At 42.4% G+C, this 16291-nt stretch overlaps 1 protein-coding gene across 5 annotated transcripts in view; it reads right to left on the bottom strand.

The window, feature by feature from the left end:
- Positions 1-336: 336 nt before the first annotated feature.
- The window catches only part of RNF168 (ring finger protein 168), a 29750-nt gene continuing 13795 nt past the window's right edge, over positions 337-16291 (bottom strand). For 3 of the 5 annotated variants that reach the window (XM_089683525.1, XM_089683522.1, XM_089683526.1), the window contains exons 2-7: positions 12418-12755; positions 11269-11345; positions 10589-10768; positions 7542-7669; positions 5967-6039; positions 337-2772 (exon numbers count right to left, since the gene is read on the bottom strand). In XM_089683525.1, coding sequence (XP_089539651.1) covers positions 1870-2772; positions 5967-6039; positions 7542-7669; positions 10589-10768; positions 11269-11345; positions 12418-12730 — 1674 coding nt within the window. In that variant the 5' untranslated portion in view covers positions 12731-12755 and the 3' untranslated portion in view covers positions 337-1869. Of the gene's footprint in view, positions 2773-5966; positions 6040-7541; positions 7670-10588; positions 10769-11268; positions 11346-12417; positions 12756-16026; positions 16100-16291 lie in introns of all 5 variants that reach the window. The other 2 variants (XM_089683524.1, XM_089683523.1) reach the window with 1 other exon arrangement.

Here is a 16291-nt window from a genome sequence, read left to right as displayed (position 1 = left end):
GGACACAGCTGATCATATGACTGAGCCGACATCTTCGGCTCTTTCCGTTGATCGGTGATCCGCTGTGTTTGAGAGACCGTGCACCACCGACTGCCACGCGCTCCCGGAGCTGATTAGAGTAGGACGTCATATGACATCCTCCCAAAACGAGAGAACCACCTTGCGCCCGTCATTTTCTTATATGGTGGGCGGGAGGCGGTTAAAAGTTTACTGTTATGTCCTTATAGCACAAAACTGCAACTGTGCTTTATATGTGACTGCCAAGTGGATAACCGTACAGCAGACAAAACTATAACCAGGCAATCTGAAAAAAAAAAATGTCCATAGAGCACTGAATCCAAAGAAATGAATAGTAACATTTAATTGCCTAACTGTATAATCTAACTCATCATGGCACAGAGTACAGTAGACTTATAAAACTTGTTTGTACTAGGCCTTAACCATAAAACATAACTGGGCAACAGAACAAAAAGTATCACTATTCAATTACAGTTCCATATATACACACACAGCAGAATTCATTGGTTATAATGTCTCAAAAATACATGTTATAGAAAAAATATATCTATACAGATGATTTTTGAGGACCTGTCAGAACCAGAAGGTGGCTTGAATAAATGAAACTTTTCCCTTCTGCCCGAAATATGGTAGTACTTTGGGGCACTTGTGCACACTGGACTCGTTTGAAGCACACCCTTCACTAGAATACAAGGTCCACTTATGTGGCTGTTCCCTCAACTTCCTTCTTTCAAATGCTGCAGTGCAGAAATAAATGGAGTAATGCAGTGTTTTGGAACAGGGGGTGGAGGCAGACCAATAGGAGGACATTGCATTTTATTGGAAGGTGTGCTTTAATGAGTCATAAAAAAAACAGCAATTACTGCATGTGCAAAATTCAGTAAGCCCAACCAAGCAAGCAAATTTAACTTTCACTGCACACTGCTGCCTGAAATCATTCAGTCTCCTCAAAATGCAAGTAGCTCTGAATAGCAAGTGGCAAAATGTGCAGCATTGTGATTGATGAAACGGTAGCAAAGAATTTTAAAAGAGGTGTTGCAGCTAGTGACAGACAGACACTTAGCTTTCATTAACTGGAAGTGCATTCATTAATTGTAAACAGCGTTATTGAAAGTAATATTTTGCATAAGCAGTCTGAAATAAAACTACTACCAAACCTAGAAGCCCTCCTTGAAGACACCCTGTTTTATGGCTTTTGAATGTACACACAATAGAGGCTTTTACATGTAAATAACATGCATGAAATACATTAAAAGCACCTATAACCTTATTGGAAGATTGTTGTTACAAAGTTCTGGTGGCAGGGTCTCCAAGTATGGAAATTGTTTACATCGTTGCATTGATCCAGCTTGGACTAGCAGAAGTATGTATATGACAACCTATGGTAAACTGAAAAATCACTAGTAGGCACCGCTACTACATTGATTACGGTTAGTTCCTGGGTCCTGCGCAGAGCTGACGCACTGCTACTTACTGAACACAGGTGGTCACTTTCTTGGCACAGGAACCGGCACCATTAAGAACACTTTATTTTCTCAATTGCTCGAGGTGGAAATTGTAATATCAACATCTTAGCTCTCCACCTCATCCAGAGAACATTTTACATTCAACAAGAAAAAGTAAAATGTTCCCTGGATGGAGCCCATGCTGGGTAAGCAAGCTCCCTCCTGTGTTAACGATGCAGCAGAGATCATTGCAGCAGTGGTGCCTACTACATGGATTTCTTGCTTCCAGAGGGATCCCACAGTTATTGCACATACATACTTGCATTTGTCAAAGCTGGGCCAATGAAACTATGTAAAAATTGCCATGTCTGTAATTCATCTTTAAGCAAACAAAATTCTTATTGAACTATTTTCTTGTAGCGCTTTGAAACATGTCCAGTATGGTTTGCTGCTTGTTACTTGGTTTCAGGATTTTTACCCCATTAGGCGATGAGGGCTGTTCAGAAGTTTTTCTTTGCCCATTTCTAAGTGGCAAGGATTGTGCTTGTTTCTTTGGGGCAGGTTTTTTATTTTCATCAGAAGATTCTCCACTTTCTGAGCTCGTAGAACTGCTTTGATCCATACAGCACTTTGAAGCAGTCCTTCTCAGTGATGTAGATTCCAAAGGCTCCTGCTGTGGAGGGGTTCTTTTTGGCCGTAACTTGTACTCACCTGTGGAACCCTTCTGTCTGCTGACTTGTTTCACCTCATTGTCCAAGAGCCTCTGTAGTTTTAGAGCCAGAAGCCGGTCTTGTTCTTCCTGCAGTTTCCTCTCATGGAGAGTCTCTTCCAGTTCCATTAGCTTTTCTGTGTGATATCCAGGTGCTGTGCTGTCCTCCAGACAAGGCCTCTTTTCACTTGGCTCATCCTTTGTGTCTCCAAAGAAATCAAGAGTTCTTTTAGGTGAACGTTTATTCCAATGCGCAGGCATATTAGCTATATCAAGATTTTGTGGATTTTGCCATTTCCTACTACTATCTATAGAGCTGGAACACCTAGGAGGGGATAGCTCTGTAGTAGTCATTAAGTGAGCTTCATTTCTTACCGTTTGCCCTAAATCTTTGATTGTGGGTGACCATTCTGTCTGCAATGCATTTCTAGTAGGAGAGTATTTAGTCAGACCAGGTAGTCGAATCTCTGAATCTGATATTTCTATAGGACTAGGGTTAGGAGTGAAAGATGATTGAGAGGAGAGTATGGGCATTGCGTCGTCATCATCCACCGATTCCTCCAGCAAGGCCAAAACATTTTCAGCACCAGTAATTATATTCTGCGAATACAACAAATAAGACAATTAACAGTCTGGCTACACATACATTAAATCAGAAGCATAGACTATAAAGTCCAACAAATGACATCAAATGTCTATGAGCTGGTCAGGTCAATGTGCTTTCAAGCCTTGTTAGTACAACTTCAAATTCTAAAAAGTCTAAACATATGTTAATGCTATACAAAGGCTTCAACTTCTGCACAGACTCAAAATTGAGCCTCACTCTTCCTGGAGTGACACCCAGCCAACACAACTAGGGCAAGAGTGTCTACTAACCACGGAGTCTCTCACACTGGACTGTTGAGTGGCAGGTGCTTGCTCCAAGTCAGGGTAGAAGTTCTGCATGTGGCTCGGATGGAAGGGGGGGTGGGGATTGCCCCAACACCAGGTCGGAAAGGGGCCAGTTTGCATAAAAGTAAAAAATGTGCTGCACTGTTCCTTTAAACAAACAACTCTCACAAGTGAAAAGTGCAAAACTACTCAAACACCACTTTCATGTAACCAAGTGACAAATATTCATAGAGTACAGTAAATAAAGTGCTCAATAATAATGTGACCAATGATAACCGTCCAAGCAATAAGCAGAAATATTGTCCTTCTGTACCACCTTCAGTGCACCAGCACCTTAACACACATGTACTGCTTACCAGACGTGAAAGTGCTTCTAAAGCCTGGACATTATTTACCCTAATACACGCCCTGCATTAAGGGAAATAAAATGCCCCAGTGTTTGTATCACCCCCTCACCCTCCCTTTATACCTATCCAAGTCATATCTTGATATATAACTGTGCCAATCTGCATCAGTCTCGTAAAGACTGAGATTGAGCTCTGCAGTCACTTTTGCAGCAGTTCTCTTATTCTGGTTCATAATCCTGCGCAATGTCCTTTTGTCTTTTTCGGTCAGTTGACCATGGCGAACGCAGTTATGCTTATCAAAAGTTTTTGAAACACGGCAACTTCAGCAACAGGGACACCAGATAAAGGCACCAACAATTTGCCCTCCTTGAAGCTCAGCAAGCTGTGATAAGACTGTATTACTAGCAGCGCATGTAGTGAATGACAAAAGTGAGGCTTCCCTCCGGTTAGCTAGGCGTCTCATCACACAGTAGAAGCAAAAGTGTTCAACCCAAAACATGTCGTCACTTTCACATCTGCAAATCATGCAGTTTTTCCATTTTTTGTCTACCTCTGTAAATGTAGGAAAGCTTCACTTTGTAAAGAATACACAATGTGTATGCCATCATAAGCTTTGATACTCTACCTTGCCAAACAGCAAATAAATTAGCAACGTCAGCCACAGAGGCTGCCACCAACTAAGTGGCACCAACAATTTGCCCTCTTTGCATGTTATCTAGGTGTCTCATCACACAGTGGAAGCAAAAGAGTGGTACATCACTTCCACTGTGAAACATGTTGTCACTTTCACACCTGCAAATCATGTAGTGTTTCCATTTTTTTTTTGTCTAACCCCTGTACTTTACATTTGGTACATGTTCTCATTCACTGAAAAATTCTGTCATTCGCTTTGTTTATGAGGGGGTCGAGGACCAGTGTTTGCCATAATTAACAATGTTTGTACTGTGCTGGCAGATCTCGTTAACAGTTGTACATAATATTTGAACACTGTGGGGAATTCATGCTGCTGTGTCACTTTTCTGTCGTTAACCCCTTGTAGATGTTTTGCAATAAATTCATGAAACATTTGTGACACTTTTGGTTAAGACAGGGACTTGTGCACCAAATTCAGGTAGTTCTAAACTATGCCACTTTTACACGGTGTTGCATTGAATGCCTTAGATGTAAAAGAAACCAACTCTCTTTCAGTTGGTTAAAAAAAAACTGTCTCAGACAGAGTTTGCAGAAGTATCTCATGTGGCTTCTAAAAGTGGTGTAGCATGAGCCAAATTCAAGTACAAGTTTTAAATAGGTAAATTAATTTGGTGCATTTTTTCACCAATTTGTAGAAAGCATGAGAAACACTTTTTGCAAAATCTGTCTGCACCAGTCTTTATGAATTCCAGGGTGTATGTTCTAACAGTTACAAAATTAGAAACTGGGCTTCTTGCATTGAATGTTAAAACCAGGAAGCGCAATCGGTCCTTAGGAAAGACTCATATTGTTCAGTACTGCTTGAAGTCAGCCATGAAGCCTTCAGCCTCCTACCAGCTAGAAACTTTCTGCAAGCTTCAGTATCCCAAACTTCTAGAGCAGGGGTGTCAAACTGGTGGCCCTCCAGCTGTTGCGAAACTACAAGTCCCATCATGCCTCTGCCTTTGGGAGTCATGCTTGTAACTGTCAATCTTGCAATACATCATGGGGCTTGTAGTTTGGCAACAGTTGAAGGGCTGCCAGTTTGACACTCGTGCTCTAGGGAATCACAATGGCTGCCTTTATAAAGTTTTATGTGGCACTAAAGGTATTATACTTACCTCCTCTCTAAGAGCCCAGGTCCCTCATCAGTGCCAGTCCTCTGGCATCTGCACTGGCCAGCGAGGGTTGATGAAACTCATGCACATTTGCAGGAGTCAGTCATCCTGGCACACAGGGACGAGATGTAAGCACATGAACAGCTTACATCACATGCTGTAGAACACTGCGAGCAGGTGGGCTATCATCACAGAAGAGACATGCAAAGTTTCTTCTGTCATAAGATACGGCAAAAGAGACTTTGCATGTCTCTCCTGTGATAATAGCCCAAATGCTCGCAGTCTATTACAAAATGCCTTCAGTTCCGTTTTAAGCCAGGAATTTCTGCCTTCTCCCACTGCAAGCTACAGATGTGAAGTTCAGGAATGACAACCTCATGCACCTCCAAGCTCAACTCAACCTATTAATAAAGTCAACCTATTAATAAAGTCTAGCATCTTGCTCATGGCCACATTCATAATAATGACCCAGCCTGCGCAGCCAAATTGCAAGTCTTCCATCTTAGCTACAGAATGCCCTCCACCATCAACACTTTGAGGTCCGCCTAGCATCAAATCAGTCATAAGAGGCAGATCTGTCTAAAGGTCACTAACAGCTATCTGACAACCAGCTTAGATGTACTCCTGATGATCTACAGGGATTTGTTACTGAAGAAAGGAAAGCATGATTTCTGAATTCATTCAGCTGCAGTCACTCCAGTATCGCAATGGAAAAAAACAATTTATTCCTAGGTGGCTGAAATCTTAATTTGAAAAACAGATTTACCTGAAGTTCCCCATTTTGGATATGACTAGACCTGTCAGTATCAACAATCTTCACTGATATAGGTGACAGAAACCTGCAACATAGAACAAATTAACTTTAAAGGATGTGTGCTCTTTAAAACAAAGTGCACTAAACACTTTACTCTGACCTAACCAAACTCACCCTCTCCCTCCATAGATGCATAGTTATACTGGCCCAACAGCTGCGGCCTCCAGTGTTTGTTATCATACTGGCAATGCCTACATGCTGTAGTCTCAGACATCTATAGGGGATGTGTTGCGAGGCCAGGGATGAAGGGAGATGGCCCCATAGAGGTCTATGGGGTTGTAACACACACACACACACACACACACACACACACACACACACACACACACACACACACACACACACACACACACACACACACACACACACACACACACACACACACACACACACACACACACACACACACACACACACACACACACACACACACACACACACACACACACACACACACTGAATCAAGGTAAAGTGTGCATCTTTGGAGTGGGTTAGATTCAGATTTGTGCAGCAAAGAATGCACTACCATGAAATAAGCTCAGCAGTAAAAGTATTATCAAGTCACATTCTTGCCAACAGAAAAACACAAACTCAGTATTTTAGAAGCTATTTTCAGCCTCGAAGCTGGTTGCTAAAACCTGAATACAGGCTCTCACTCTCCTGAAGAGGCTCAAATGGGGCGCAGACAGGAGGGTGGATAATGTTACGATCTTTGCCTCAGCCAGACAGACAATCAGAGGAAGCTCTGCATTCAGAGAACACAAAGCTGCCTATGAATGGCTGAGAACCGCTCAACCTAACTTAATTTTGTTCTGGTTGTGGAAACAGGATGTTCGTATCCCACAGCCATAAGACAAGGTTGTATACTGTATGTAGCTGGGGCTACATACAGTTTATACAGCACACACAGCAGGCACATCTGTTAGTGTAGGAAATAGTTTGTTTTGGCCAGCTGAGCACAAATTATATAATGTGAGAGTAAGCTAGAGATCAGATTTAAAGTGGAATTCCAGCCATTACCTAATGCTAAACCTACTCCCCTGTAAAGAAAAGACTGCTATACTTACCTATTCTGAAGCCGCTCTGGTCTGGTCTCCAGCAGTGGCTTCAGTGCAGAAGAGAAAGCCAACAACAGCTGGGAAATGTCTAGGAGATGTCACCCATAGACTTACTATGGGGCATCCATCATCGGCTGCCTCTGCTGCACACAGCAGCTGCTGCTTACAGATCAGCCTGGGACCGTACCAACTTCAGTAAAAGTATAGCAATCTTTTCTTTACAGGGTTAGAAAGAATAGGTTTAGAATGGGGGGGGGGGGGGGGGGTAGTGACTCGAATTCCACTTTAAGAGACCAGAAGAGGACCCAGTGCTTTTGACAAGACAGTGTCCATACAGTACAAAATTGATGCAATACTGATGTTTAATTTGACCGAGTCATATATGGTACCATCATTTTGCCATTCCTAATCAAGTTAGATTTTCTGCTGCAAGATTCCACTTAACACTGTAAATGACTTCCTTCCTCACCTCTGAATGTCTCCAAACTGTGTCCTGTTGCTTTTCATATGTTTACAAGACTTTACAGCGACTGCCTTCTTGATGACTATAGGTGACTCCAGTGGAGATATTTGAACAGATGATGCTGTGGACTCATTCTAGTGGGGGGGAAAAAAATAAAGTTAAACCTTTAGTTGTATTCACACTACACAGCCGGTAAATCACAGCGATCCACCCCCCTATCTGCTCTTTTGCCTGCTGCGGTAGGGGGCAGAGGGATGTGCAATTCAGCGCATCATATGGCACCCCTCCCCCCCTTTTTTTTTGTTTTGAACAAACTATGTGAAGTGTACAAAAACATACAGTGCAATGTCGGGCGTCGCAATGTGCTTTCCTGTGTCCCTGCGGAGACAGACGTTTTACCATGTAGTAAAACGTCTGTCACCAAACATAATGTGAAATGGACCTTAAAGTGGTCGTAAAGGCTCAAGGTGTCTTACCTTCATACATTCTATGCATGAAAGGGGGGGGTAAGTGTGCTACTTACCCCCCCTCGATCCAGCGATGACCACGAAAGCCTCAGTTCTCCGGGGACTCTTACTCCTGATTGGCTGAGGCAGCAGTGGGAGCCATTCAGAAGTCGGGGCCGAGATGAAAGGCAGAGTCGCCGCTCGGGGACACTCAGCAGGTGGGAGTGGGCAGGAGCACCAGTGGGGGACCAGAGAAGAGGAGGATACGAGCTGCTCTGTGCATAACCACTGCACAGAGCAGGTTAGTAGAACGTTTCTTTTTTTTGTTTTTTTTAAACAAGGCTTTAATATCACTTTAAAGTGTAACTACAGTTTTGTTAGAAAAAAAAACAAATTCTAGGTCCTCTATATACATTGCAAGGATTTTGGCAAACTTGCTTCAGAACAGAAAAAGGCTGGAATCTGCAACAAATGTTTTTTATCATATCATTGCCAGGCTAATTCCTGAATTGGAGAGACTGCCTCATAAGAAAATCTAAGTGTTCTAATGAGAAAAGCTACAGGGCCTTCAGACCTTTAGAAGTTGTGGAAATTTTGACACATCTTGGAAAAGATGTGGGAAAACCAGTGTGTCAATCACACAAACAAGAAAACAACAAATATATACACACACACACACATACACGTGAGTACACCCCTCACATTTTTGTAAATATTTTATTCTATCTTTTCATGTGACAACACTGAAGAAATGACACTTTGCTACAATGTAAAGTAGTGAGTGTACAGCTTGTATAACAGTGTAAATTTGCTGTCCCCTCAAAATAACTCACACAGCCATTACTGTCTAGACTGCTGGCAACAAAAGTGAGTACACCCCTAAGTGAAAATGTCCAAATTGGGCCCAATTAGCCATTTTCCCTCCCCGGTGTCATGTGACTTGTTGGTGTTACAAGGTCTCAGGTGTGAATGGGGAGCAGGTGTGTTAAATTTGGTGTTATCGCTCTCACTCTCTCATACTGGTCACTGGAAGTTCAATATGGCACCTCATGACAAAGAACTCTCTGAGGATCTGAAAAAAAGAATGGTTACTCTACATAAAGATGGCCTAGGCTATAAGAAGGTTGCCAAGACCCTGAAACTGAGCTGCAGCACGGTGGCCAAGACCATACAGTGGCTTAACAGGACAGGTTCCACTCAGAACAGGCCTTCCCATGGTCGACCAAAGAAGTTGAGTGCACGTGCTCAGAGTCATATCCACAGGTTGTCTTTGGGAAATAGATGCATAAGTGCTGACAGCATTACTACAGAGGTTTAAGGGGGGGGGGGGGGGGGTCAGCCTGTCAGTGCTCAGACCATATGCCGCACACTGCATCAAATTGGTCTGCATGGCTATCATCCTAGAAGGAAGCTTCTTCTAAAGATGATGCACAAGAAAGCCTACAAAACAGTTTGGTGAAGACAAGCAGACTAAGGACATGGATTACTGGAACCATGTACTGTGGTCTGATGAGAACAAGATAAACTGATTTGATTCAGATGGTGTCAAGCGTGTGTGGTGGCAACCAGGTGAGGAGTACAAAGACAAGTGCGTCTTGCCTACAATCAAGCATGGTGGTGGGAGTGTCATGGTCTGGGGCTGCATGAGTGCTGCCGTCATCAATGAGCTACAGTTCATTGAGGGAACCATGAATGCAAACATGTACTGTGACATACTGAAGCAGAGCATGACCCCCCCCCCTTAGGAGACTGGGCCGCAGGGCAGTATTCCAACATGATAACCACTGCCTTGCTAAAGAAGCTGAGGATAAAGGTGATGGACTGACCAAGCATGTCTCCAGACCTAACCCCTATTGAGCATCTGTGGGGCATCCTCAAACGAGAGGTGGAAGAGCGCAAGGTCTCTAACATCCACCAGCTCCATGATGTCATCATGGAGGAGTGGAAGAGGACTCTAGTGGCAGTAATGTCACTGCCGCACCATATTTTCTCCACTTGATGATGACTATCTTCACTGTGTTCCACGGTATATCTAATGCCTTGGAAATTCTTTTGTACTCTTCTCCTGACTGATACAGTTTAACAATGAGATCCCTCTAATGCTTTGGAAGCTCTCCGCGGACCATGGCTTTTTCTGTAGGATGCAACTAAGAAAATGTCAGGAAAGACCTACAACAGCTGAACTTTATTTGGGGTTAATCAGAGGCACTTTAAATGATAGCAGGTGCACTGACTCCTATTTAACATAATTTTAAATTTCCTAATTCTGAACACAGCTACATCCCCAGTTATAAGAGGGTGTGCACACTTATGCAACCACATTATTTTAGTTTTTTAACCCCCTCCCCCCCCAAAAAAAAACAACAAATATCTGTTTTTCAATCTAGTTGTACAGTTTATAGGTCACATTAAAAAGGTGGAAAAAAAAGTTCCAAAATTGTTTATCTGTGTCTCATTTTTTTACATCACAGAAACCTGACATTTTAGCAGCGGTGTGTATACTTTTTATCTACAGTGTATGTATATGTATAGATTTCCCTTTAAGTGTAAATATTTACAAAAAATTAACAATGAGCCATATGGCTTCTACATAGTCTCACTATTTACCAGATCACTGCTGAGCATCCAGGCGAGCTCCTCATCTTTTTTCATCTGCTGTTCCAGCTCCCTTTGTGTGTGTTCTAGAGACAATCGCTGCTCCGCTTCCTCCTCTGCCAAAAGCTTATGAATATAATCCTCACTTGCCTTACTTTCTTCCTCTTCTCTCCTGAGCCGCTCAGCTTCAATCTAAGAGGACACACAAGTAGACTCTACAAAAACTAAAATCTATATACACACATTGTTGAGAAAAATGGCAAGATCTGAAACAGAATCATGAAACTCTGCTAACTGGTTATGTAAAAGTAGAATACAAGGATATAATACAGCCCCAAAATGTGTTTTGTGGTTGAAAAAAAGATTAAAAAAAAAAAAATAATTGCACTCCAGCACCACTTCCAAAACACACTTTCCGAGCATCAGGCTGCTCTTTGGTCAGGAAGCAGGAGCCTTGCTGATTGGAAAGTAGTAATTTTTATGAAAGGGCATGCTGGACCACTAGATAGACTGCTGTTGTCTCAGGGAACAGCAACCCTTGTCTTCTGCCTGCTGCTGGGGAAAGTGAGTTCCAAAAGCAGAAAAGTAGTCTTCCTAGCTGCCAAACAAGTCACTGACTGCAGCATTTGAGGTAAAAAAAAAATAATGGCATTATCTACCTGAAATATTAATGTATTAGAACTACTTCTTACCTTACTTATTTCAGCTTCATATTCTTTTCTGATTTCCCCTGGATTGCACAGTTGTCGAGCTGGATGAGGTGTGAAGTCTAGGGCAAAAAGCAGCAAAACATCAGGTAATACTTATTTTAACCAAAATTAAAGCACAAACAAGCAGGCAGTTTCAGAAGCAGCTTAGCAATGACACCATCATATTTCTAACATGACAAATGTATTTTAACAGGGAAACATTAGCAAAATATTCAGTCATCAAGGGGTTTGAAATAATGTTTTATTTTTAAACCAGGACATAACTGAAAACCAGACTGATATTTTTGCACAAATTGTATTGGAAACTGTATTTTATCTTCTACACTAATGACCTGTGTACACCTCTGTTTATTACTTTTTGCATCTAAACATATGGAGAGCTATTTATTTATTATCAGTAGTATACAGTAGGTCTCCGATAACATAAAAGGCTTATAGAAAGAAAAAAAAAATTAAACACATTAAAAACACAACACAATATATGAAAAAAGTGCCACAAAACATTAAAGAATATATTTACCTCAACATTTCATATTCCTGACATGTACTATGTACTTGTATGAAAAAGTATCTTGTTCTTTGTATTGCTTCCTTTGCGTGAAATCCCTGATGTTCCTGTCAGTCACTCTGCTTTCCCATTAAATACGAACTATACTAGGCAGGAGTGTGCTTAGTTTTCTGCCTGTGCTGGGAACTCAGCCTGCTCTCCTCCAATGATCAGACTTGTGCTGACACCCCCCACCGCACAACCATTTACTGAGAAAACCAGTGTGCTGCTGTTTCTCAATCCCCAGCTCTCTGAGCTTTTTATGCAGTTGGGAACAGAGTTATGTGATAAAAAAAAAAAAAAAAAAAAAGAAAGCGAAAATAATTTTATTTATATGTATATATAAATGTTTTGCCTTTCATTTCTATTTTAAACTGAATGGGTTGTTTTACAAGGTGAGGGCTCACTTATACTTTAACACTGCATGCATTTTAAGCACAGAAATTTGAATGCGTCTTCACTCTAATCATACATCACAATTATTTCCCTTTTGAGTTTTGCAAGTCGTTTGTTCTCTGTACATTGCTCTTGCATCAGAGGGGAAAAAAGCTAGCAACATACATAGATAACATAAGTGGTCTCACCATCTTCGAATTCATCTTCTTCAGTGTCTAGTCCAGAAGTACGGCGTTTGCACTCCTCTGGATACTGACGCTGGATGATCTCCCAAAGTTCCTTGTTGATTAGTGTTCCTGAGCGGGCACTGTGACGAGCCCAGGAGGAAACTCGCAGCCTACAAAAAGGGCAGCACAGGCTAGCTTTCTCCACAGTCTTCTGGAAACAGGGATGGCACAAAGTATGACTGCATGGGAGCGTCACCGGCTCCAATAAGATCTCCCGACAAATGGCACACAGGCATTCTGATCGTGGCAAAGGAGAAGCTTGTTTTTTTGGCATGCTGGATTTAAACTTTATTCTTCATCTGCAGACCAGAGATGTGACACTTACAAGATGCCCCAATAAATATATGTGGTATTTACAGCATTACATTAGAAAATACATTTCTTATCACAATTTCACACATTACCTGATTAACAAAGATCTAACTCCTGAAAAGAATTTATTTTTTTTTTAAACTTTCTTGCTAAAGTAAATATGTCTAGGGGTATGTGTAAATCAACAAGCATGCTTTCATGGTGCCTAAAGTAGAATTAAAAGGCAATCCTATTTCCTATTTTGCATAGTGTGAGGGATGATTTAGTCCCTTGTCCGTTTGTTTTTTTTCCCCCATCTGTGTCTCATTGGGGAGACATCACTTCCTGTTCCATAGCCAAAACAAAAAATAAGAAGCCCCTCCTTCCAAAGTAAAGGAATTCAGGGGTGTCACCAGAACTAGTGTCTTCCATTCCCTCCCCCCCCCCCATTATTATTCTGATGTCAACCCAACATGGGATTTTCTTTTACTCCCACTTCTGATAAGGATAAAAAGGCACAAATGGAGAGGATGAATCTCCCCAACAGGGGCACAGGCAAAAAAAAAAAAAAAAAAAAAACACATCTGACGGGGGTTCCAGTCCCTCGGAAACTCTATCCAAAACTAAGAAAAGTTTTACCTTTAGTTGTTTCTTTCATAGACACAATTGGCCTCCTGGGTTGCTCTTTGATTGCTCGGCTTTCCCTTTTGTTTGCATGGGGAAAAAATAGTATATTTGTGCTTGCCAAAAAACATTTTATTGGAGCCAATTGAAGGGCACAGGAAGTCATAACCCTTCGGGTCAGGGGCGGACTGACAACTCATGGGGCCCCCGGGCAATAGGGTATCATGGGGCCCCTGTGTCCTTGCCCAAACTCAAAAAAGCCTATGAAAAAGGTACCAGGGGCATCTAATGGGGCCCTCTACTGACCCCGGCCCTCGGGCAGTGCCCAAGTTTCCAAATGGTCAGTCTGCCCCTGCTTCGGGTTACAGTCCAGCCTAAAGGATGACCAGAATAACTCCCTACAACAGCATGCCTTAGTTTTGTAGCAAAGCGGTAAAAAGAAATAATAACCCAAAAAACTGGTAACTACTGGCAGCTCATAGGTCAAGGCCAAAATGCCTTGTAGAACGTAGAAAAAATGTGAGCAGAAGACTCAGTGGCAGCCTTGCAAATCTGAGAAACAGTTTCCTGATGATGAAAAGCCCAAAAAGCAATCATAGGACTAGGAGTGAGTACCTTAACCAGAATGGAATTCAGTCCTTGAGACCATAAGCTTTAAATGATGATCTGCCAGAGCCACCTAGAGATGGTGGAAAAAGATGCCGATGCACACTTTTGAGGTCCACCAAGAATGGCACATAGGGTATCAGTCTTTATGAAAGAAGTAGTGGCTGAAAGACAGACTCTCCTAGTCTGAGCCACATCCAGACAAAGGAAGCACATTTCCTTTTGGTAAACTGAAGCCAGACAGAGGGACAGAAGAATAATGTCCTGTTTGAGTTAAGAGGCAGAAAACTACCATAGGCAAGAAGATGTTCTGGTTCTCAACATGACTTTGTACCTATGCAAATCATAACTGGTGCCTTGCAGGATAAGACCACCAGTTTAGAAACCTGCCTTGCTGAGGTGACAGCTACAAGAGACACCACCTTGCGGGTAAGAGCAGAGAGAAGAATGTCTCTAATTGGTTCAACCAGCTGGCAGTCTCTTAAGCACTGAGAGAACCAGATTCAGATCCCACAGAATCACAAGCAGCAGATGGGTGGACCTACAAGGAATAACTGAAGAAAGGTCTTAAAAGGTCCACCTTCTCACAATAAATGCACATTCATTGCAGGTAACTTTTAATTTACAATTTTGTTTTAGGAGCTTGGAAAGAATTGTACTCGCGGTCAGCAGATCGTTATAGCCATGCAGGTCTCCAGCAGACTGTCAGTGTAAGCTGTCCACCCATACATCGTACAGGCAGGAAGTTTTCCACTGACAGGAAGAATCAATGAATCAACACAGCGCCCTGGTAATTCATTGTGAACTACAAGCCAAAAGCCCCAAAGGGATCAGTGAATCAATGATGCGGCCTTGTAGGCATAGCCCCGTACAGCTGCGCTCTCTTTGAATTGTGGTAAAAGGCACAGGGAGAAGATTTCTGTCTCGCTGCCACAAGGACAGGAGTATGGAGGGGAAAGGGATCTGATGCTAAACATGTTGCATGTTACATCCTAAATATGGGGGTAACATGTTCAGAAAGGTGAACTTATAATTTAAAGAGTTAGAGGCCAATGGTAGCTGAAACAGAATAGAAGGGGTTTAAGTGGACCTTTGATAATGCTGAGAGCCAAACACTGGTTCAGATTCAGCTGCAAGAAGGAGAGGATTTGCACCAAGTGAAGTAAGCCTTCAATTTCTGATCATAGACCTTGCAAGAAGTAGACTTCCTAGCTTTTAGCGTATGTACTCTCCAGCGCCTTAGGATATGCACAGCCAAAAGGGAAGCCAAGGGTACGAGGACAGCGACAACCAAAAGGAAATGTTCCAGGGGTGCAGCCCTCCTCAGACGGGGAAATCAGCCACTGGATAGAGAGAAAACAGGTGGCACACACACCTAGTGCATTATCCAAGGTTTATTGTAGGAATTAAATCATAAAAACATACTCACAGACGAAGCATGTATCTAAAAAGCATAGAAAAATTACAATGGCCACGACGACGGGCAAGGTGTTCTCACTGTCAGTGCGGTCAAATGGCTGACGCGTTTCGGGGACGAATCCCTTTCCTCAGAGCTGATGACCAACCTCTGATGCTGATGCACGATGAATGGAAAGTAAAGTAAGAGCCCTACTTTTGATGCCTCAACAGCAGGGCTCTTACTTTACTTTCCATTCATCGTGCATCAGCATCAGAGGTTGGTCATCAGCTCTGAGGAAAGGGATTCGTCCCCGAAACGCGTCAGCCATTTGACCGCACTGACAGTGAGAACACCTTGCCCGTCGTCGTGGCCATTGTAATTTTTCTATGCTTTTTAGATACATGCTTCGTCTGTGAGTATGTTTTTATGATTTAATTCCTACAATAAACCTTGGATAATGCACTAGGTGTGTGTGCCACCTGTTTTCTCTCTCTTCCTAGCTTTTAGCATCATAGGAAAATTTAGATCACAGACTTAGATGCCCCTGTCCTTCAGATCCTGTTCAAGCTAACGACCATACATCAGGTGGGCAAACCAGTTCTGAGGACAGAAAATCATGACCATTTGGCAGCATCTGCCAGAAGTCTTACCAGGTCAGTGTACCTCATCCGCCTGGGCCAGCACAGAGCAATGAAGATCATCAGAATGCTCTCAATCTTTGTCCTGCAAAGATGGCAAAGACATTTCAGAGGAGGAAAAGCATAGATTAGGGTGTAACAAAAACACAGTGCCATCACCCTAATCAATAGCACACGCACAAGACCATAAGCTGTAAAAGTACAGCAGAAACAGCATGTTTTCAGGCACAAATCCTCCCCAGGTGTATGCACTTCCACTCCAGAATCACTGCCAAGA

Source organism: Staurois parvus, unplaced genomic scaffold (genome assembly GCF_062004578.1).
Source record: "Staurois parvus isolate SC_StPar_1 unplaced genomic scaffold, SC_StPar_1.0 ptg000312l, whole genome shotgun sequence".
NCBI classification, from domain to species: Eukaryota; Metazoa; Chordata; class Amphibia; order Anura; family Ranidae; genus Staurois; species Staurois parvus.
This window is presented reverse-complemented; position numbering and strand designations above follow the sequence as displayed.